Raw genomic sequence first — 15,100 nt, 5'->3', positions numbered from 1 at the left:
TCAGATTTGGGTGCTGTACGATATATTAACTATTACACATCTTGAGAACTATGATGTTACGTCCCCTGTGTCTGTGCACTAGCTGATCTTTTACACAGGAAGACAAGACAACTAATTAATGCTTTTTAATAGAATATCTTACGAATAAGTATTTAGATCAGAGATCCCACCTGCACAGTAGTCAGAGTAGTCAGAGTCCTACCATCAAGTAATTTTTAATTTCTATAATCTGTATTATGTAATATATTTGTTAATTAATCTTTGAATGATTCGATTTTTTTTTCTAAAGAAGTCCATACAGTATCTTAAAACGATAATAAAATTTATAAGGAAATAACTACAAAAGTTAATAAACACGGTATGTTATCTTGAACTGAATAGAAGTCGTTATTTGTATCTCGACGCTTCGCTAAGATACATGTTGTACAAGTGTAAATAAAATAAATAAACTTAAAATAAAATGGTTCAAATAAGGAGAGTGCTGGTTTTGTATACTGGAGGTACTTTTGGAATGTTGAAAAATGAGAAAGGGGGTAAGTCAGCAATAATGTAAAAAATGTAGGCACATTTAACTTGATTCAATTCTTAGTTTAATGGCTTTTAGTTGTGCCGGCAGGGCACAGATTATTTCGCCAATGTCACGTAGATAGAGAAGACACGAAAGAGACTGATGGGTATGAATGGGGAAACAAACTCAATTAAATTATGAAAACTAGAATTGTAGTAGTAATTTCCTTGTTAATCCTTAACTTAGAACAACGCACATTTAACCAGATAGAAAAGTTTGTATTTAAAGTGAAGTAGATCCACAAATTGTATACATATTATATTAAATACGACAAGGTTTGAGGTAGTAAATTTTATGTGATTCAGTTTTGAAATTGCTTAATTCTTTTAATAATTTCTTCTGTGTGACTAATTAATCAGATACACAGACAAGTATAAGGAAAACATCTTAGAAAACATACTTAGGTCCATTTAAATATAAGTAATTATGTTAGACGGAGATTTATCAAAGCATGTTTGTTATTATATCTAGTTGATAATATATTTTGTGTTAGGTTTATTGTGAGCATTAAGTCTATTCTATGTTAAATAAACTATGAGGAACCTTGAAAATATATAAACTCCTTTCAATTTATCTTTACATAAGGCTTGGTGCCAAGACTTTGGAGATCCTTAGCTATGTAATAAGTAGTATATTTTAGACTTCCTCATCACGGTCAGTAGGGCTCATACTGTGATTTTCATTATTAAAAATATAAAAGAAATATAATGTTGAAAGGGTTCCAAGGTATTTAAATAATACTGTAAAATATAGAAGTCAAACTTGTCACTTGTAAATCTAAATGAAAATTAAACAATTTATTCTAGTACACTGGTGCAAGTAATTTTATATTGTTATTTTCCATGGTTAATTATAATGTAAAGCTACAAATGCTCGGAATGATTCGTTTTTTAATAAGATCAGATTTTCTTTCGTGTCTTCTTGAGGTATATCGTCATTACCTTTTAGTGTTCTTTCGTTTAAGAAAATTTTGTGACACATGACCTAATTATTTCAATGTAAATAAATGTGTTAACTTAAAAGAGCGCTCATAAAATTTATTATCTTTAATATCAACGCAATTTTCCATCTTTATTGCGTATGGTTTTATGATATCAGTTGCGTCATATTTAATGTTATTGTTCTGAATGTTTTTAAATCATTTCTAAAAACGGCTGAGAGCCGTCATGTCAAGTCATAAAAAATCAATTCTAATTGCTATAACTTTCATACAAGTGAAGTGGCAAAACCGCTACTAGATATATTTTCTAGGTTTATTTTCTACTTGTAATATCATAATTGCTATTCAACGGAGAAATACTTCTAGTATTTCACAGTGGCGGATTTATCAATAGGCTAGAGCCTAGGGCGGCAGATTTAGAGGGGCGGCAAATTTAGCCCAAATTTGTATATATGTACTTATAACTATATGTATACACATTACGTCCGTAATCCGTATACTCGTGACTACATAGTGAGTTGGAAAAATGATCAAGTAACTGACAGAAATATCACCTAGTTTATAATCATACTAATAACGAGAGAATACCGATGTAATGAGGACGATAGAACACAAATAATAAACGTTGCAAAAAAAGTAGGGGCGGCAAAAATATCCTACTAGCCTACTAGCGGCAGATTTGCAAATCCGCCACTGGTATTTCATCAGTCACAAAAATATTTAGTAACATTAAGGCAAAATGTATCATCTGTTTTATATTCCAGCAAACTTAATTTATTACATAATTGTTCCTTAAGTCATCATTTAGTTTAAAAAGAGATTTTGTTCAGATGTTGGACATTTATATGAAAATGCTACAAGTCTTTTAATTAGATTTTTCTATTGTTTATTCTCTTTTCATTTCCAGTACTCGTTCCACAGCAGAACATTGAACCAAGAATCATAAGGAAGCTGCCTCAACTACATGACAATGAATACTGGCAACAGAATTTGGCCAAAACTGATAAGAATGAGTACCTTGTCTTACCTGGTAAATTATTAACTTACCTTGTGTTGCTGTTTTGGAGTTGTGGCTTAGGCTCACATAATCTATACTATCTATACTTTTCTACTGATATTATAAATGTGAAAGTAACTCTGTTTGTCTGTCTGTCACTCTTACACGACCAATGAACAGAATTTGATGACATTTGTTATGAAGTAAACTTGAACTCCAAGAAATGATTCTCTAACATCGACTTTTTTTGCCTAATACATGATAACGAACCTCTCAAACGCGAGCGAAGTCACGGGCGTCAACTAGTTTTATATATATTGACAAGACTTATAGATTTAACTTGGCGGTACAACTTTGTGCAAATCTGTTTGAGTAACTACAAATTCTGCCGCCAAACAGTAATATTCGATGTTATATTCCTACTTTTCTATTATTTTTCAAATGATGCCACAATGTTACCACACAAAATATTTCTTTAATCAACTATAAACATACCTTATTTGATTAATTTTGCCTTTATCATAAATATTTTATAGGAGTAATGAATTTATTTTTTAAAATTTAATTTATAATACAATAAGTAAATTATAAAAATGGATCGAATTGATAAATGACCGTAGATGGAAAAGATACTGAAATGAAGATTTTGTACAAAATCCACGAATATGAGGAATTAAAGGACGCATCGAACTTCACAATCGATGATTGGATTAAGATGGGCCGAGATATTAAGGTATACAGATGACTTTAAATATATGTTATTATAATTAGTAGCACTATATTATAGTATCAAAATGTGGCAGCCGTTGATCGGAATTTGTGTATACTATGAAATATGCTAGCGACCCGCTCCAGCTTCTCACAGGTGCAATTCTGGTGCCAAATATACTAAAGATTATACTTATATTGTCTGTGTGAGCCACTTACTGGGTGGTTCATTTCTGATCTCTCCTCTTTGATGAATAAAATGGACACAATATCACAGATCCCCTGATACTGTGCGGCTCATTCCCTCTAAAATGGTTTTACTGATTGTGGTTGAGCATAAAGGGTGAAGACGACCCTTTTTATTAGGCTGTTAGATATCCCACTAATATCATACCAAAAAATATCCTTACTTATTTCACAGCGTTTTTATCACGATTACGACGGATTTGTGATCCTGCACGGAACGGATACGACAGCGTATGGTGCTTCGATGCTGTCGTTCATGCTGGAAGTTATTGGCAAGACTATTGTCCTCACAGGAGCGCAGGTTATTATACAGTTATGGATCTAATTTGTAGATTGAATCATTTATTCGAGTTTTAGCCATTTCTTTTCTACCTAAACATTACCTGCTCACTCTGCTTATTACACAAGGTACACTTTGGCTTAATGTTGTCTTAAATTTTCGCGATTACACATTGAAATAAAACTAGCTATAACGGATTTGAATCGCAGTCTACCCGTGACCACGAACGCTGTAAAGTGTTCGAAACGTCGGGATGTTAAAAATAATTAATATACGCGATTCAAATCCGTTATAGCTAGTTTTAGTACACTTTGGCTGTTGAATAAAACATTCTTAGATTTGTCTCTGTTTGTCTTAATTACAGCATTCTTGTGAATTCAATAAATATATGAGAAAACTTAGTGACTAAGAAATGTTAGGGCAAGTAATCAGATACATTTTAGAACTTGTGAGATCGGAACTCTACATACTTTTTCAATACAAGCTTCACATAATGTTCAATTTTTCATTTTTATTCGTTTTTTGGTAACGATCGAGGCGACTTTTGAGAACTTTTCGCATAAACTCACTGATGTACGGAATGGTAAATTTGGCATTAAGTGTTTTTCTCGTAATAACTTTGGCTCTTGATCAAAGCTTATTTTTACATGCAGGTACCAATATTTCAACCCCGTAGTGACGGTAATAACAACTTCTTGTGTGCCATCTTGATCGCTGCTACGTTGCACATACCGGAAGTAACAGTATTTTTCGGTTCAAAGCTATTCAGAGGAACAAGGTAACTCACTTATAATTATTTTTCAAATAATACGACCACATTCACGTGATGAAGAGGACCCTTTTTTTTTTAAAAATATACGATAGCTAAGACCCTAAACGATGGCTATAGAACACCTAAATGGTAACTGAATTTATTTTCAAACCTTCAAGCTTCACTGATTTCTCATATGCTTAACTTGTGTTTATATATTTATATAGCTTGTTGAAGAAATCAGCATGTGTCGTGTGAAATTGTGCCAAATGGACATATATTATTTAATTGTGAAACCAACCCGCATTGGAACATTGTGATGGCACAAGTTCCAAATCTTCTTCTATTGTTGCTTCAGCTAAGCAGTAGGATATTTACAGCATTTTACTCGGTAGTAGACCTCTGAGCAAGCCTTTTGTATAAAGTAAGCCTCGAAGAAAGAATATTGGCAACTTCTTTATAAGTTAGTTTCGTCATGTATTAGACATGACGAAACTCCAACGCGATCCATGAAATAAATAGTTAAATACAATGAAAATGATATAGAGCCGTAATGCATATAAATATTTCAGAGTAAAAAAGGTCTCTAATACTAGAATATATGCCTTTGATTCTCCAAACTACCCTGCCCTGCTAGAAGCGAAGTCAACGCTTGTACTAAATCCGAGGATGTTGCTTCATCCCCCTGGATCAGTGCCTGATGAGTGCAGGCTACATGACAAACTGTCAAGAAAGGTTTACGTATTGAAGGTAGCTCCGACAATAACCGCTGAGATCATTAAGGCAGTATTCCAAGGCATGGAAGGTAACTATAAAATATATATTTATATTTTACATATAAGAACTCCGGACTAGATTGAGAATTTAATAAAAAAATATATTCGATATTTAAACTGAAGCCTAACTGTACTGACGTAGTACATCTAAATAAATATAAAATTCAATAAACACATTATATACTCATTACATATTTGAATATGAAATCATTGCGCCTGTACATGATGATAAAACTTAATATTTATTTTGTTTAATAGGTGTAGTCCTAGAAACATACGGTAATGGAAACATGCCAATCAAGCGAAAAGAGATCTATGAAGAGATAGAGAGGGCAGTGAAAAATAATATATTAGTTGTAAATGTCACACAATGCATCAATGGCACGGTGCAAGAGAAGGCTATTTATGAAACCGGACTGGTGAGATAGCAGATATACATATATTTATAGAGAACCACAATTAATCCTCCACATCCCCAAATATGGAAGCTATATATATTGATAATTTTCTAAGTAAACATTATTTAGTGAATAGAGTCGAGGTTATAATATACTTTATAATTTTACTTTGTAATATGTTCTTTGTTATTTTTTTTTCCCAATAAATATTAATTTGATGATAGTGATTGTTAAGCTGGAAAAAGTTATGTAAAAGAGTCGAGTTCGCCCAGTGGTTAGAACGCGTGCATCTTAATCGTATTTGCATCTTAATAAACCCAGGCATACACCACTAAATTCTTGTGCATAATTGTTTACAATTCATCTCGAGCTTGCAAGTTAAGGACACATACGTTTTTAAAATATGTGGATATCCAAAGAAACAAATATTATACCCAATAAAGTTCTCTTTTTAAAGTTTATGTAATAGCTTTAGAAACAAAACATTACAGGTAAAAAGAAATATTTACGTCAAGCCAGGTTCTTCTAGACAGTATTCCCTAATACGACTATATATGTAAACATTGCATATGAATGTAATATGCTTTGTAGTTGCTGGTGGAATGCGGCGTGGTCCCCGCTTTCGACATGACAACCGAGGCAGCGTTTGCCAAACTATGCTACGTGCTTACAAAAACCGAACTCAGTTATGCGGAAAAAGTCAAGGTAAACAATCGTATTCATGTATTTGTCGGAAAAATCTTTACGCGAGGTGTGACGTCAAAGTGAAGTTACCCTTGGAAGTGAGAGTTTGAGCGAGAACTAGAAGCATTCAATAATGAGGGCTTGAACCCAGCGGACGTTTCAGTTCAACTATACGTCGTAATTCTAATGAAATATTCAAAAGATAATGCCCCCCTTTATGTTAGTACTTATGTATATATGTTTAATACACATCCTATGAGTCTCCTCTTCTTATTTCAGCGACATAGTTATTTGACCGAAAAATAATTATAAATACATATATTTCGTCTGTGTGGAGCTTTTTGTACTATTTTAAAAAGTAGAGTAAATAAAAAAATAAGAAGAGTTAACTAGTCTAATAGAAGACGCAATGGAATTGAAATACTTATGCTGTTCGGAATTTTATATGAAACGGTAGCTATGGGGTAATCATTTTCAATACTTGGGCTATCTAACGCAATATTGTTAGATCACTGGCGGATTTATCAAAAGGCTAAGTAGGCGGCAGATTTAGAGGAGAGGCAAATTTAGCCAAATATTTTTTTTATTACAGAAATAAAAAGTCTTATAATTATAAGACTTAATATATACACATTACGTCCGTAACCCGTATACTCGTCACTTCATAGCGGCTTGCAAAAATAATCCAGTAACTAACAGCAATATTATATCACAGTCATAACTCATACTAATAATGCCGATGTAAATGTAATGTAATGAGGACGATGGAACAAAATTCATAACCTTAAAATTTCAGAATAAACGTAGTTAATATGTATAATAACTAACGTATTTTCAAAAGTCCGTTGGGGCGGCAAAAATTGAATAGCGGCAAATTTGTAAATCCGCCACTGTGTTAGATTGTTTCAAGTCAGACGAATAGAATCTTAGGTTAGTGCGTTAAAATAAACAAACTCTTTAGGTATCGAGATCAAGTGGTTGGCACCGCATTTAGTGTCAGAAGTAGTTTCTTATTAGTTTCTAGTAACACTTCTTAGATGATCTATTACTGTGCGTTATATCATAATAAAACATATATATACATAATTAGATTCTTCTTTTTCTAAGATATTTAGATCGACTGGTGAATTTAATTTTCTTTTTTTTTCAAGTATTCGAATAACTTATTTTTTATAAATATTCCACATACTAATAAACTTTGAAAAATTAAAGGTTAGACAAATATTTTTTTTAAACTAAGCGGCTATTTAAATATAAAACTCGTCATTATGAAATGCCTATGAATCATTTCAAAATCGTCGATATGTTGAAAATATAGGTTTATATTTTTATATTTAAATTCAAGTCAACTTTTTTATTTTTTTTCAGCTCATGAAGACAAACATACGGGGTGAATTAAGCAATCCTAATCAAGAAGTCTGAAGATAATATTTATAAATAAATAGTTGCCCAAAAAGGTTTTATTACTTTCCTCCAAAAAAAACCACAAATATTGTTCACACATTTATTAATTCATATAATTAATTGGTTCCATTACACAATCATATACTTAAAAGTACAGACAACATATAAATTAGATTAAAATATGAGGTAATAATAAAATAAGTATTTAAAAAATAAAAATTTGTGCTTTAAATGTCAAACAGCGTTTCGTGAACGAATAATATCTCAACACTAAAAGAACCCATTCGAATGTTTAGATTCACACATCACACGAGTAAAATCACAGAGTCAGTTGCTTCATAATATTGTTTTGAAAACATTATTTTAGATAAAGTTGTCTAGAAAATTTTATAATTAATTAGTCAACAACTGTCGGTGTAATTTTACGATCACACTATACGAAGAAAAAACATTGTATATTTATCAAGGCAGTGTCGGGGAACACTTCGATTTTTAGTACCGTACAAAATCTAATACACTACGAAGCCTAAATAGATTCACATTTTTCACAAATATTACAAGAATCGTAGACACCATTTATGATACACATTTAATTTCGTAATGTACGACACAACTTAGACGTAGCATCGGCAAATTCAATAAAACCTCTTACTGATTACAATCAATAGAAATAGCTTCCTATCGCGCCATTCATCGCTATTCATCGCTATAGCGCGTCAGTTCAACCTGAAATAGCAATTGCATGTAAATCGACGTGTCAAATTGACGAATATGTTATGTATGATACTACAAGTTATTACGTTCGTGTAAAGATTATATTCACATAAGAAATAAATATTGATAATTTGGTCTAGCGTTCTTAATTCGGATGTGATCGGTTTTACGAATTTTGTCGACGCTACGTCTAAGTTGTAACTATACTAACACTATCAAAGTCGAAATCATCGAACGGAAACACGTACAGTTGACACAACAACACAAATTCTATTGAACTTTACATTTTAATGTAATTCGAGAAATAAAATGTCTTTGTTACACAACAATGACCACATTTTCCAAATTACACGGGAATCGTAGCTATGGCACTTCTGTATGTTGTTACAGACAGATTAACAGGCTGTTACCTCCTTCTTCTTGCTAGTGGTAGAAGAGAGGGAGGTTTCTTCTGCAAAAAAGGTATAACAATATAATATTCGTATCGCAGACATTAATTACTTTATATTTATAAAATTTAGTAACCATAAAATACTAATTAAGTGCCACTAATTTTGATATGCTTAATTGAGGTTGAATAACAACATCGTTAGGAAACCTGCAAGTGTCAAAAAATCTGCCGTATATGTTTGCCAAACAACCACCACAAACCGCATTGGAACAACTTGGTACTTGGTACTTCAAACCTACTCCTCAAATGGGGAAAGACCTATGCCCAGGGTCACAATTATTAGCTTGTCTTTTCAATTAATCTTATCTGTGAATTAACGCAGAATCTTAAGTATTAAACTCATCAGTTATTCTACCGCCAAATAACAGTACTCAGTATTGTTGTGTTCCGGTTTGAAGGGTGAGAGCCAGTAAAACTACAGGCACAAGGGACGTAACATCTTAGTTCCTAAGGTTGGTGGCACATTGACGATGTAAGGAATAGTTAATATTTCTTACAGCGTCATTGTCTATGGGTGATGGTGACCACTTAAAATCAGGTGGCCGATACGCTCGTCCGCCAACCTATACTATTAAAAAAAAAATGGATTATAGTTCGGTCGTACGCTTACCTGTGCTTGGATGCAGCCTCTATTAAAAAAAATGGATTATAGTTCGGTCGTACGCTTACCTGTGCTTGGATGCAGCCTCTTGAGCACCTGCGTGATGTCGAGGCCGGTGAGTGTCCGCAGGGCGGGCGGGATGCCCCCGGCGAGGCGCGCCACCTCGCCCGTCGCGCCGTTGTCGCCGACGAGGACTATCTCGTCCGTCTTCGCCAGCGGAGCGGATACTTCTGCCGCGATCTGTTATCAAATATAAAAACATTTACATTTCAATGCAATATTTACAATAACAAAAAAATAACAGTTATGACGCAGGAGTCTTTTTTTTATGGTATAGGTTGGCGGACGAGCATGTGGGCCACCTGTTGGTAAGTGGTCACCATCGCCCATAGACAATGACGCTGTAAGAAATATTAAGTATTCCTTAAATCGTCAATGCGCCACCAACCTTGGAAACTCCCTTGTGCCTGTAGTTACACTGGTCTTGAAAAATTAAGCTTTCTTTATTGAATTTTGGGAGGACTGGCAAATGTGGTGACCACCGTCTACACATTGGTAGTGTACAAACACACATCACCAATGGGTAGGTGAACTAGAATAACTTTTAGCTGTTCCAATTCGATGAAATGGGATCAAACCCAGGCAAGCACCGCTGATTCATGTGCTTAATTTGTCTTTATAATTCATCTCGTGCTCAGCGGTGAAGGAAAACATCGTGAGGAAACCTGCATGTGACAAATTTCATAGAAGTTCTGCCACATGTGTATTCCACCAACCCGCATTGGAACAGCGTGGTGGAATATGTTCCAAACCTTCTCCTCAACGCGACAGGAGGCCTTTAGCCCAGCAGTGGGAATTTACAGGCTGCTGTTGCTGTTTGTTGTTGGGGTCACTAAAATACCCAGTATTAATGTTTGGTGGTACAATATATGAAAAGTGGATAGTATCTACCCAGGAGGGGTTGCATAAAACTCTATCACCAGATAATTTAAAGTTAATTTACCTTTGGCAAGGCTTCGAGCACGAGAGCCATGATGGCCGCGTCTCCATACTGCTTGTAGACCTTGGCTTTGGCGAGCATCCGCTCTGCATCAGCCTTGCCCACATCGCCGATGGCCGTCGCCTCAGCCAAGCCGAGCACCTTGATGCGTTCCGCGTCGGCTTTAGCCGCTTCCACTGTTTGAGTTCTGTGTTTAAAAGTTTAAGCATATTTAAAGTAGCCACGACGAATATTACAAAATGTCAATAGGTTGGCTGTTGTACTTTGTTTACCAAAAAAAAAAAAAAAATTTATTAGGAACAAGTAAAAATTACATAGTAGGACAAATGTGACCATAATAACTGCATTAGTTATTAAACTGTGTCGCAGTTATTAGGCCCTCCGCGGAACAATACAATACGATGTTCCATACAAATATAAAAATAATAAAACGAAAAGAAAAATTATAGTTAAGGTTAAAATTAGGCAAAAACGTGTGTGTATGTGTGTGTGTGTGTGTGTGTGTGTGTGTGCGTGCGCGTGCGTGTGTGTGTGTGTGTGTGTGTGTGTGTGTGTGTGTGTGTGTGTGGGTGAACATGTGTGATATTTATTTATTGACAATTAGGAGGTTTTCGATTTCATCATATGACCGTTCTTTAAAAAGGACTTTGTAATGTTTTTTTTTTGTATGTCAAGTATTTCCTAACTTCAGTTATCGATTTTATATTTTAGTAGAATCTTAGAAAATTATAATCTGTACTGTTTTGTAAGATCAAACTCGAAACTCACCGCAGAACACGAAATTTCAGAAAGTGATACGATATCAAAATAGACTATAATAAATAATGATAACAACATTTTAAGCATACGTTTCAAATAACGAATCACCGTGAGTCTTCCACATTTCAAAAGCGATATTTTGAGTGACTTTTCTACCTCACCATTAAAAACATTTGCTTATTCGGCAGCGATATTGATTAAGATTTTAATGTTGGAAAAGAGTAGCTATGTATAGGTTTTTCTTGGTAAAATTTACATTTCGAGCGGTGACAACTTAACATTTCATACAACTGTAAAATGACCGATCAAAAGTCCCTGCTTGCTTGCATAAAGTATGTCGGCGCGAAACCACGAATTTAAGAAAAACACGTGTCCGTCATTATTTTAATAGTTTAAAACTGTTTGATGGTTCAATTAATATTTTTTAGTGAATTTTGAAATGTTAAAGTAGTTTGAAATATTTTAGTGTTTTTAAACAGTTGTTATGTTGAATAAGTCTACCCACCTATTTTTGTTATAAAAGATCAAGCACCCGCCGGTATCGACAGACTTGGTCGAGCCGTCGAGGCGATCGGACCGTCTCATATTGGAATAAATCAGAGAGGATTAATTCCTGAGTTTTATTTCATACCACCGAAGATGGTTAAAGATTGAAACTCTGACACTCGTGACGTCAGCTATGCTGACGTCATGTTTTTTCAAAACGGGCTTGGACATGCTGCTCCGTTAAGTATATATTGATTATGTAAATATTTGAATACGAACCGTTTTCCTTCGGCAATCGCTTGCAAGCGATAAGCTTCCGCTTCCGCCGGCAGCCTTATCGTCGCCGTGAGCTCCTCCTCACGACGCATGATCTCTTGTTGCTCTACCTAAAATGTAACAACAACAAAATTAACATAAGCCGAGCGATTCTGTATGATAAGTTATCCGTACCTGTGATTGAATTTATTTCTGATAGCTGCACGATTTTATTTTTCAGTATCATATCGATACTAAAAAATATGTTACTTGTGTCAATATGTGGTTTTCAAATATTGTTACATTCTACTGACCGTAGGTCTAAATCTTCTAGTATTAAATATAATGAGTATAAATGTGTAACATTTCTTTATTTTACAGATAAAGAAAAAAAAACTCATAAATTTATCATTGATCTTACAATCAAATACATATATATAAATTAAATATTATATAATTGATTATTGGAGAATCATACTCGTAAAATTAATATAAATTCGACTTATTCAATTAAGGAATTAAAATATCGAATATAATTACAAGATACACAGAGATTAAGTATAATTCGAGATCACATTCGATGATTTCCCAAACGATTCGAGCCAGCGATGCTGTGATGTATTACGGACGACTTACCTCGATTTGTTTGCGTCTCTCCACGACCTCGATCTGTATTTCTTCGTTTCGTATTTTTTGTTTGATTTTCGCCGCCTGCAGTTCGTACGCTAAAGCCGCTTCAGCTTTCTATAAATGGACATCGTATTGGGTATCTTTTATCAAAAACATCTGCACACGTGTATTAAGACAGTACCAAAAACTGGTAATAACTGAAAAGACTTGTACTTTTGACATTGTTTACAGAAAATTAAAGATAAATTTAGATTAAAAAAAATAACGGTGTTTTTGATTTTTGATTGAACTCTTCCTATAAAAGGGAATTTACTTCCCTTCCCTAAATACTAATTTCCAAGTTTTAGTAATTTCATTAGAAATAATTTCCATACAAACGTTCATCCCCAATCAACCGTCTTAGTAAAATAATTTTGGTAACCGTCTCTTAGCGTTTACCTACGTTCCATAAGGAATTCCCTAGCAATATTTGATCCTTTTCGACCCATCGGTATAGGTCATGTGATGAATGTTAATAATTTCAAAATGTTATTATACGACCTCTGCGGTCGAGTGGTGTGTACCCCGTTTTTCATGGGTACGCGACTCTGATTTCCCGGGTTCGATTTCCGGCCGAGTAGATGTAGAAGATTAATTAGTTTTCTATGCCGTCTTGGGTTTGGGTGTTCGTAGTACCTTCGTTGCTTCTGATTTTCCATAACACAAGTGCTTTAGCTACTTACATTGGGATCAGAGTAATGTGATGTTGTCCAATATTTATATTTATATTAATTATTTATACAAGATAAATGATGGAGACTCCAGCACATAGGTAGATACTTAGGACGTTAACTCTTCAACAACGTAAATACAATTTCGTGCAAGATTAAATAACTTACAGCAGTGTTTATTTCCTGGTCGAACTGCGCCTTTTGCAATTTGAACAGCCTCGTGTTGTCTTCTATCCTGGTGTCCATCGAATATTTCACGTCCATCGCACTTTTTTCGCATTCTGCCTCCTGTAAACATAATTATTTATGACAATTAATAGTCTCCAAACTCAAACTCAAACTCAAATTCCTTTATTCAATATAGAAGCATCACACTTTCTTATTTATTGTCAAATAAACGCTACCACCGGTTCGGAAAAAGGAACACCCTGACCTAAGAAGAACCGGCGAAAGAAACTCAGCGGGTCTTTTTTTTGTTATTTTTTTTTGTCAAATTAAACTTTAATTTAATTAGTCCACTGCAACAACAGCCTGTAAATATCCCACTGCTGGGCTAAGGCCTCCTCTCCCTTTGAGGAGAAGGTTTGAAACATATTCCACAACGCTGTTCCAATACGGTTTGATGGAATACACATGTGAAAGAATTTCTATGAAAATTAGACACATACACAGGTTTCCTCACTTCACTGCCGAGCACGAGATGAATTATAAACATAAATTAAGCACAAGAAAATGCATCGGTGCTTGCCTGGGCTTGAATCCATAATTATCGGTGACGATGCCCGTTTTAAAGAGCTTCATTTTAATCACTGGGACTCGGCTGCCTCCAGTACACCAACTTGAATTATATCAACGTGGGTTCTTTCTTAAGACTAAATGAGGACATTTTCCAACAGCGGGGCATAAAATTAGGCTATTAAAGAATTTCCTTATTTGTTTTTGTTTAACATAGAAAACAACAATATAAAAATTACAATAATAAAGAACTGACGAAAGAACTTAAGCGAGATTACACTAATATTTTAAAATGAGCACAATATGTCTAGAGCCGATAGTTTAATTTCCAGGGTCAGAATCGTAAAAGCGTTATAAGTCGAATTAATCCAATGAATGTGAGGTTAACTTTTGTGAGTAGTCAAAGTTAGATCGCATCATCATCATCGGGAACGTAAATAGGTTCCAATGAATGTTCTCTGTAATGTTAGAACATTACAAGTAAATCAAAATCACAAAGTTCTACAAGCACTTTTGAATCGTCATTTAACAAAATATATTAGTGAACCGGTTCGGAATGCAGATTCTAACGAGAAGAACCGAAATGTAATTCAGTAGTTACTCTTTTACAACATTTACCAAAGATTTATTTGAATTTATGAATCGGCAAAGTTAAAAATATCAGCTAAATTTTGACATAGAAACGAATGAGACTGATGTCTGCTTACAAAAACATAAAATTCATCTTAGAAATGATAACGCCAGTCTGGTAATACAAAACACAATATATACATTTTTTACTTTAAAAAGTGCAGACTAAGCACTGGCCTTAATTCCGGAACTATCCATGCGCATTATACTACGAAACTATAATAAGATATAGTTGTTTTATTAAGTAGTATATATCTTCGCGTATTATTTCTTCAGTTATCATTGATCTATAAATGTTTCCATCATATTTAGTAGGTACTAGCTGGAAGGATTCTGGTAAAGTACTGTTAAACGGGTGGCGTTCGATTCCGTTTAGA

General features: G+C 34.1%; 2 protein-coding genes across 4 annotated transcripts in view; one reads left to right on the top strand and one right to left on the bottom strand.

The window, feature by feature from the left end:
* Positions 1-372: 372 nt before the first annotated feature.
* On the top strand, positions 373-7,797 carry LOC124532819 (L-asparaginase-like). The gene is made up of 9 exons (XM_047107900.1): positions 373-533; positions 2,416-2,538; positions 3,126-3,238; positions 3,635-3,760; positions 4,393-4,517; positions 5,063-5,295; positions 5,525-5,685; positions 6,256-6,369; positions 7,717-7,797. The coding sequence occupies exons 1-9, from the start codon at positions 461-463 to the stop codon at positions 7,768-7,770; spliced, it is 1,122 nt and encodes a 373-aa protein (XP_046963856.1). The 5' UTR covers positions 373-460; the 3' UTR covers positions 7,771-7,797.
* Positions 7,798-7,838: 41 nt separating this feature from the next.
* Positions 7,839-15,100, bottom strand: part of LOC124532810 (flotillin-2) — a 287,470-nt gene continuing 280,208 nt past the window's right edge. For all 3 annotated transcript variants that reach the window (XM_047107886.1, XM_047107887.1, XM_047107888.1), the window contains 6 exons: positions 13,527-13,646; positions 12,655-12,762; positions 12,043-12,149; positions 10,522-10,705; positions 9,587-9,758; positions 7,839-8,917 (listed from right to left, as the gene is read on the bottom strand). In XM_047107886.1, the coding sequence (XP_046963842.1) occupies positions 8,862-8,917; positions 9,587-9,758; positions 10,522-10,705; positions 12,043-12,149; positions 12,655-12,762; positions 13,527-13,646 (747 nt within the window). In that variant the 3' untranslated portion in view covers positions 7,839-8,861. The remainder of the gene's footprint in view (positions 8,918-9,586; positions 9,759-10,521; positions 10,706-12,042; positions 12,150-12,654; positions 12,763-13,526; positions 13,647-15,100) is intronic.

Source organism: Vanessa cardui, chromosome 10 (genome assembly GCF_905220365.1).
Source record: "Vanessa cardui chromosome 10, ilVanCard2.1, whole genome shotgun sequence".
Lineage (NCBI taxonomy): Eukaryota > Metazoa > Arthropoda > Insecta > Lepidoptera > Nymphalidae > Vanessa > Vanessa cardui.
This window is presented reverse-complemented; position numbering and strand designations above follow the sequence as displayed.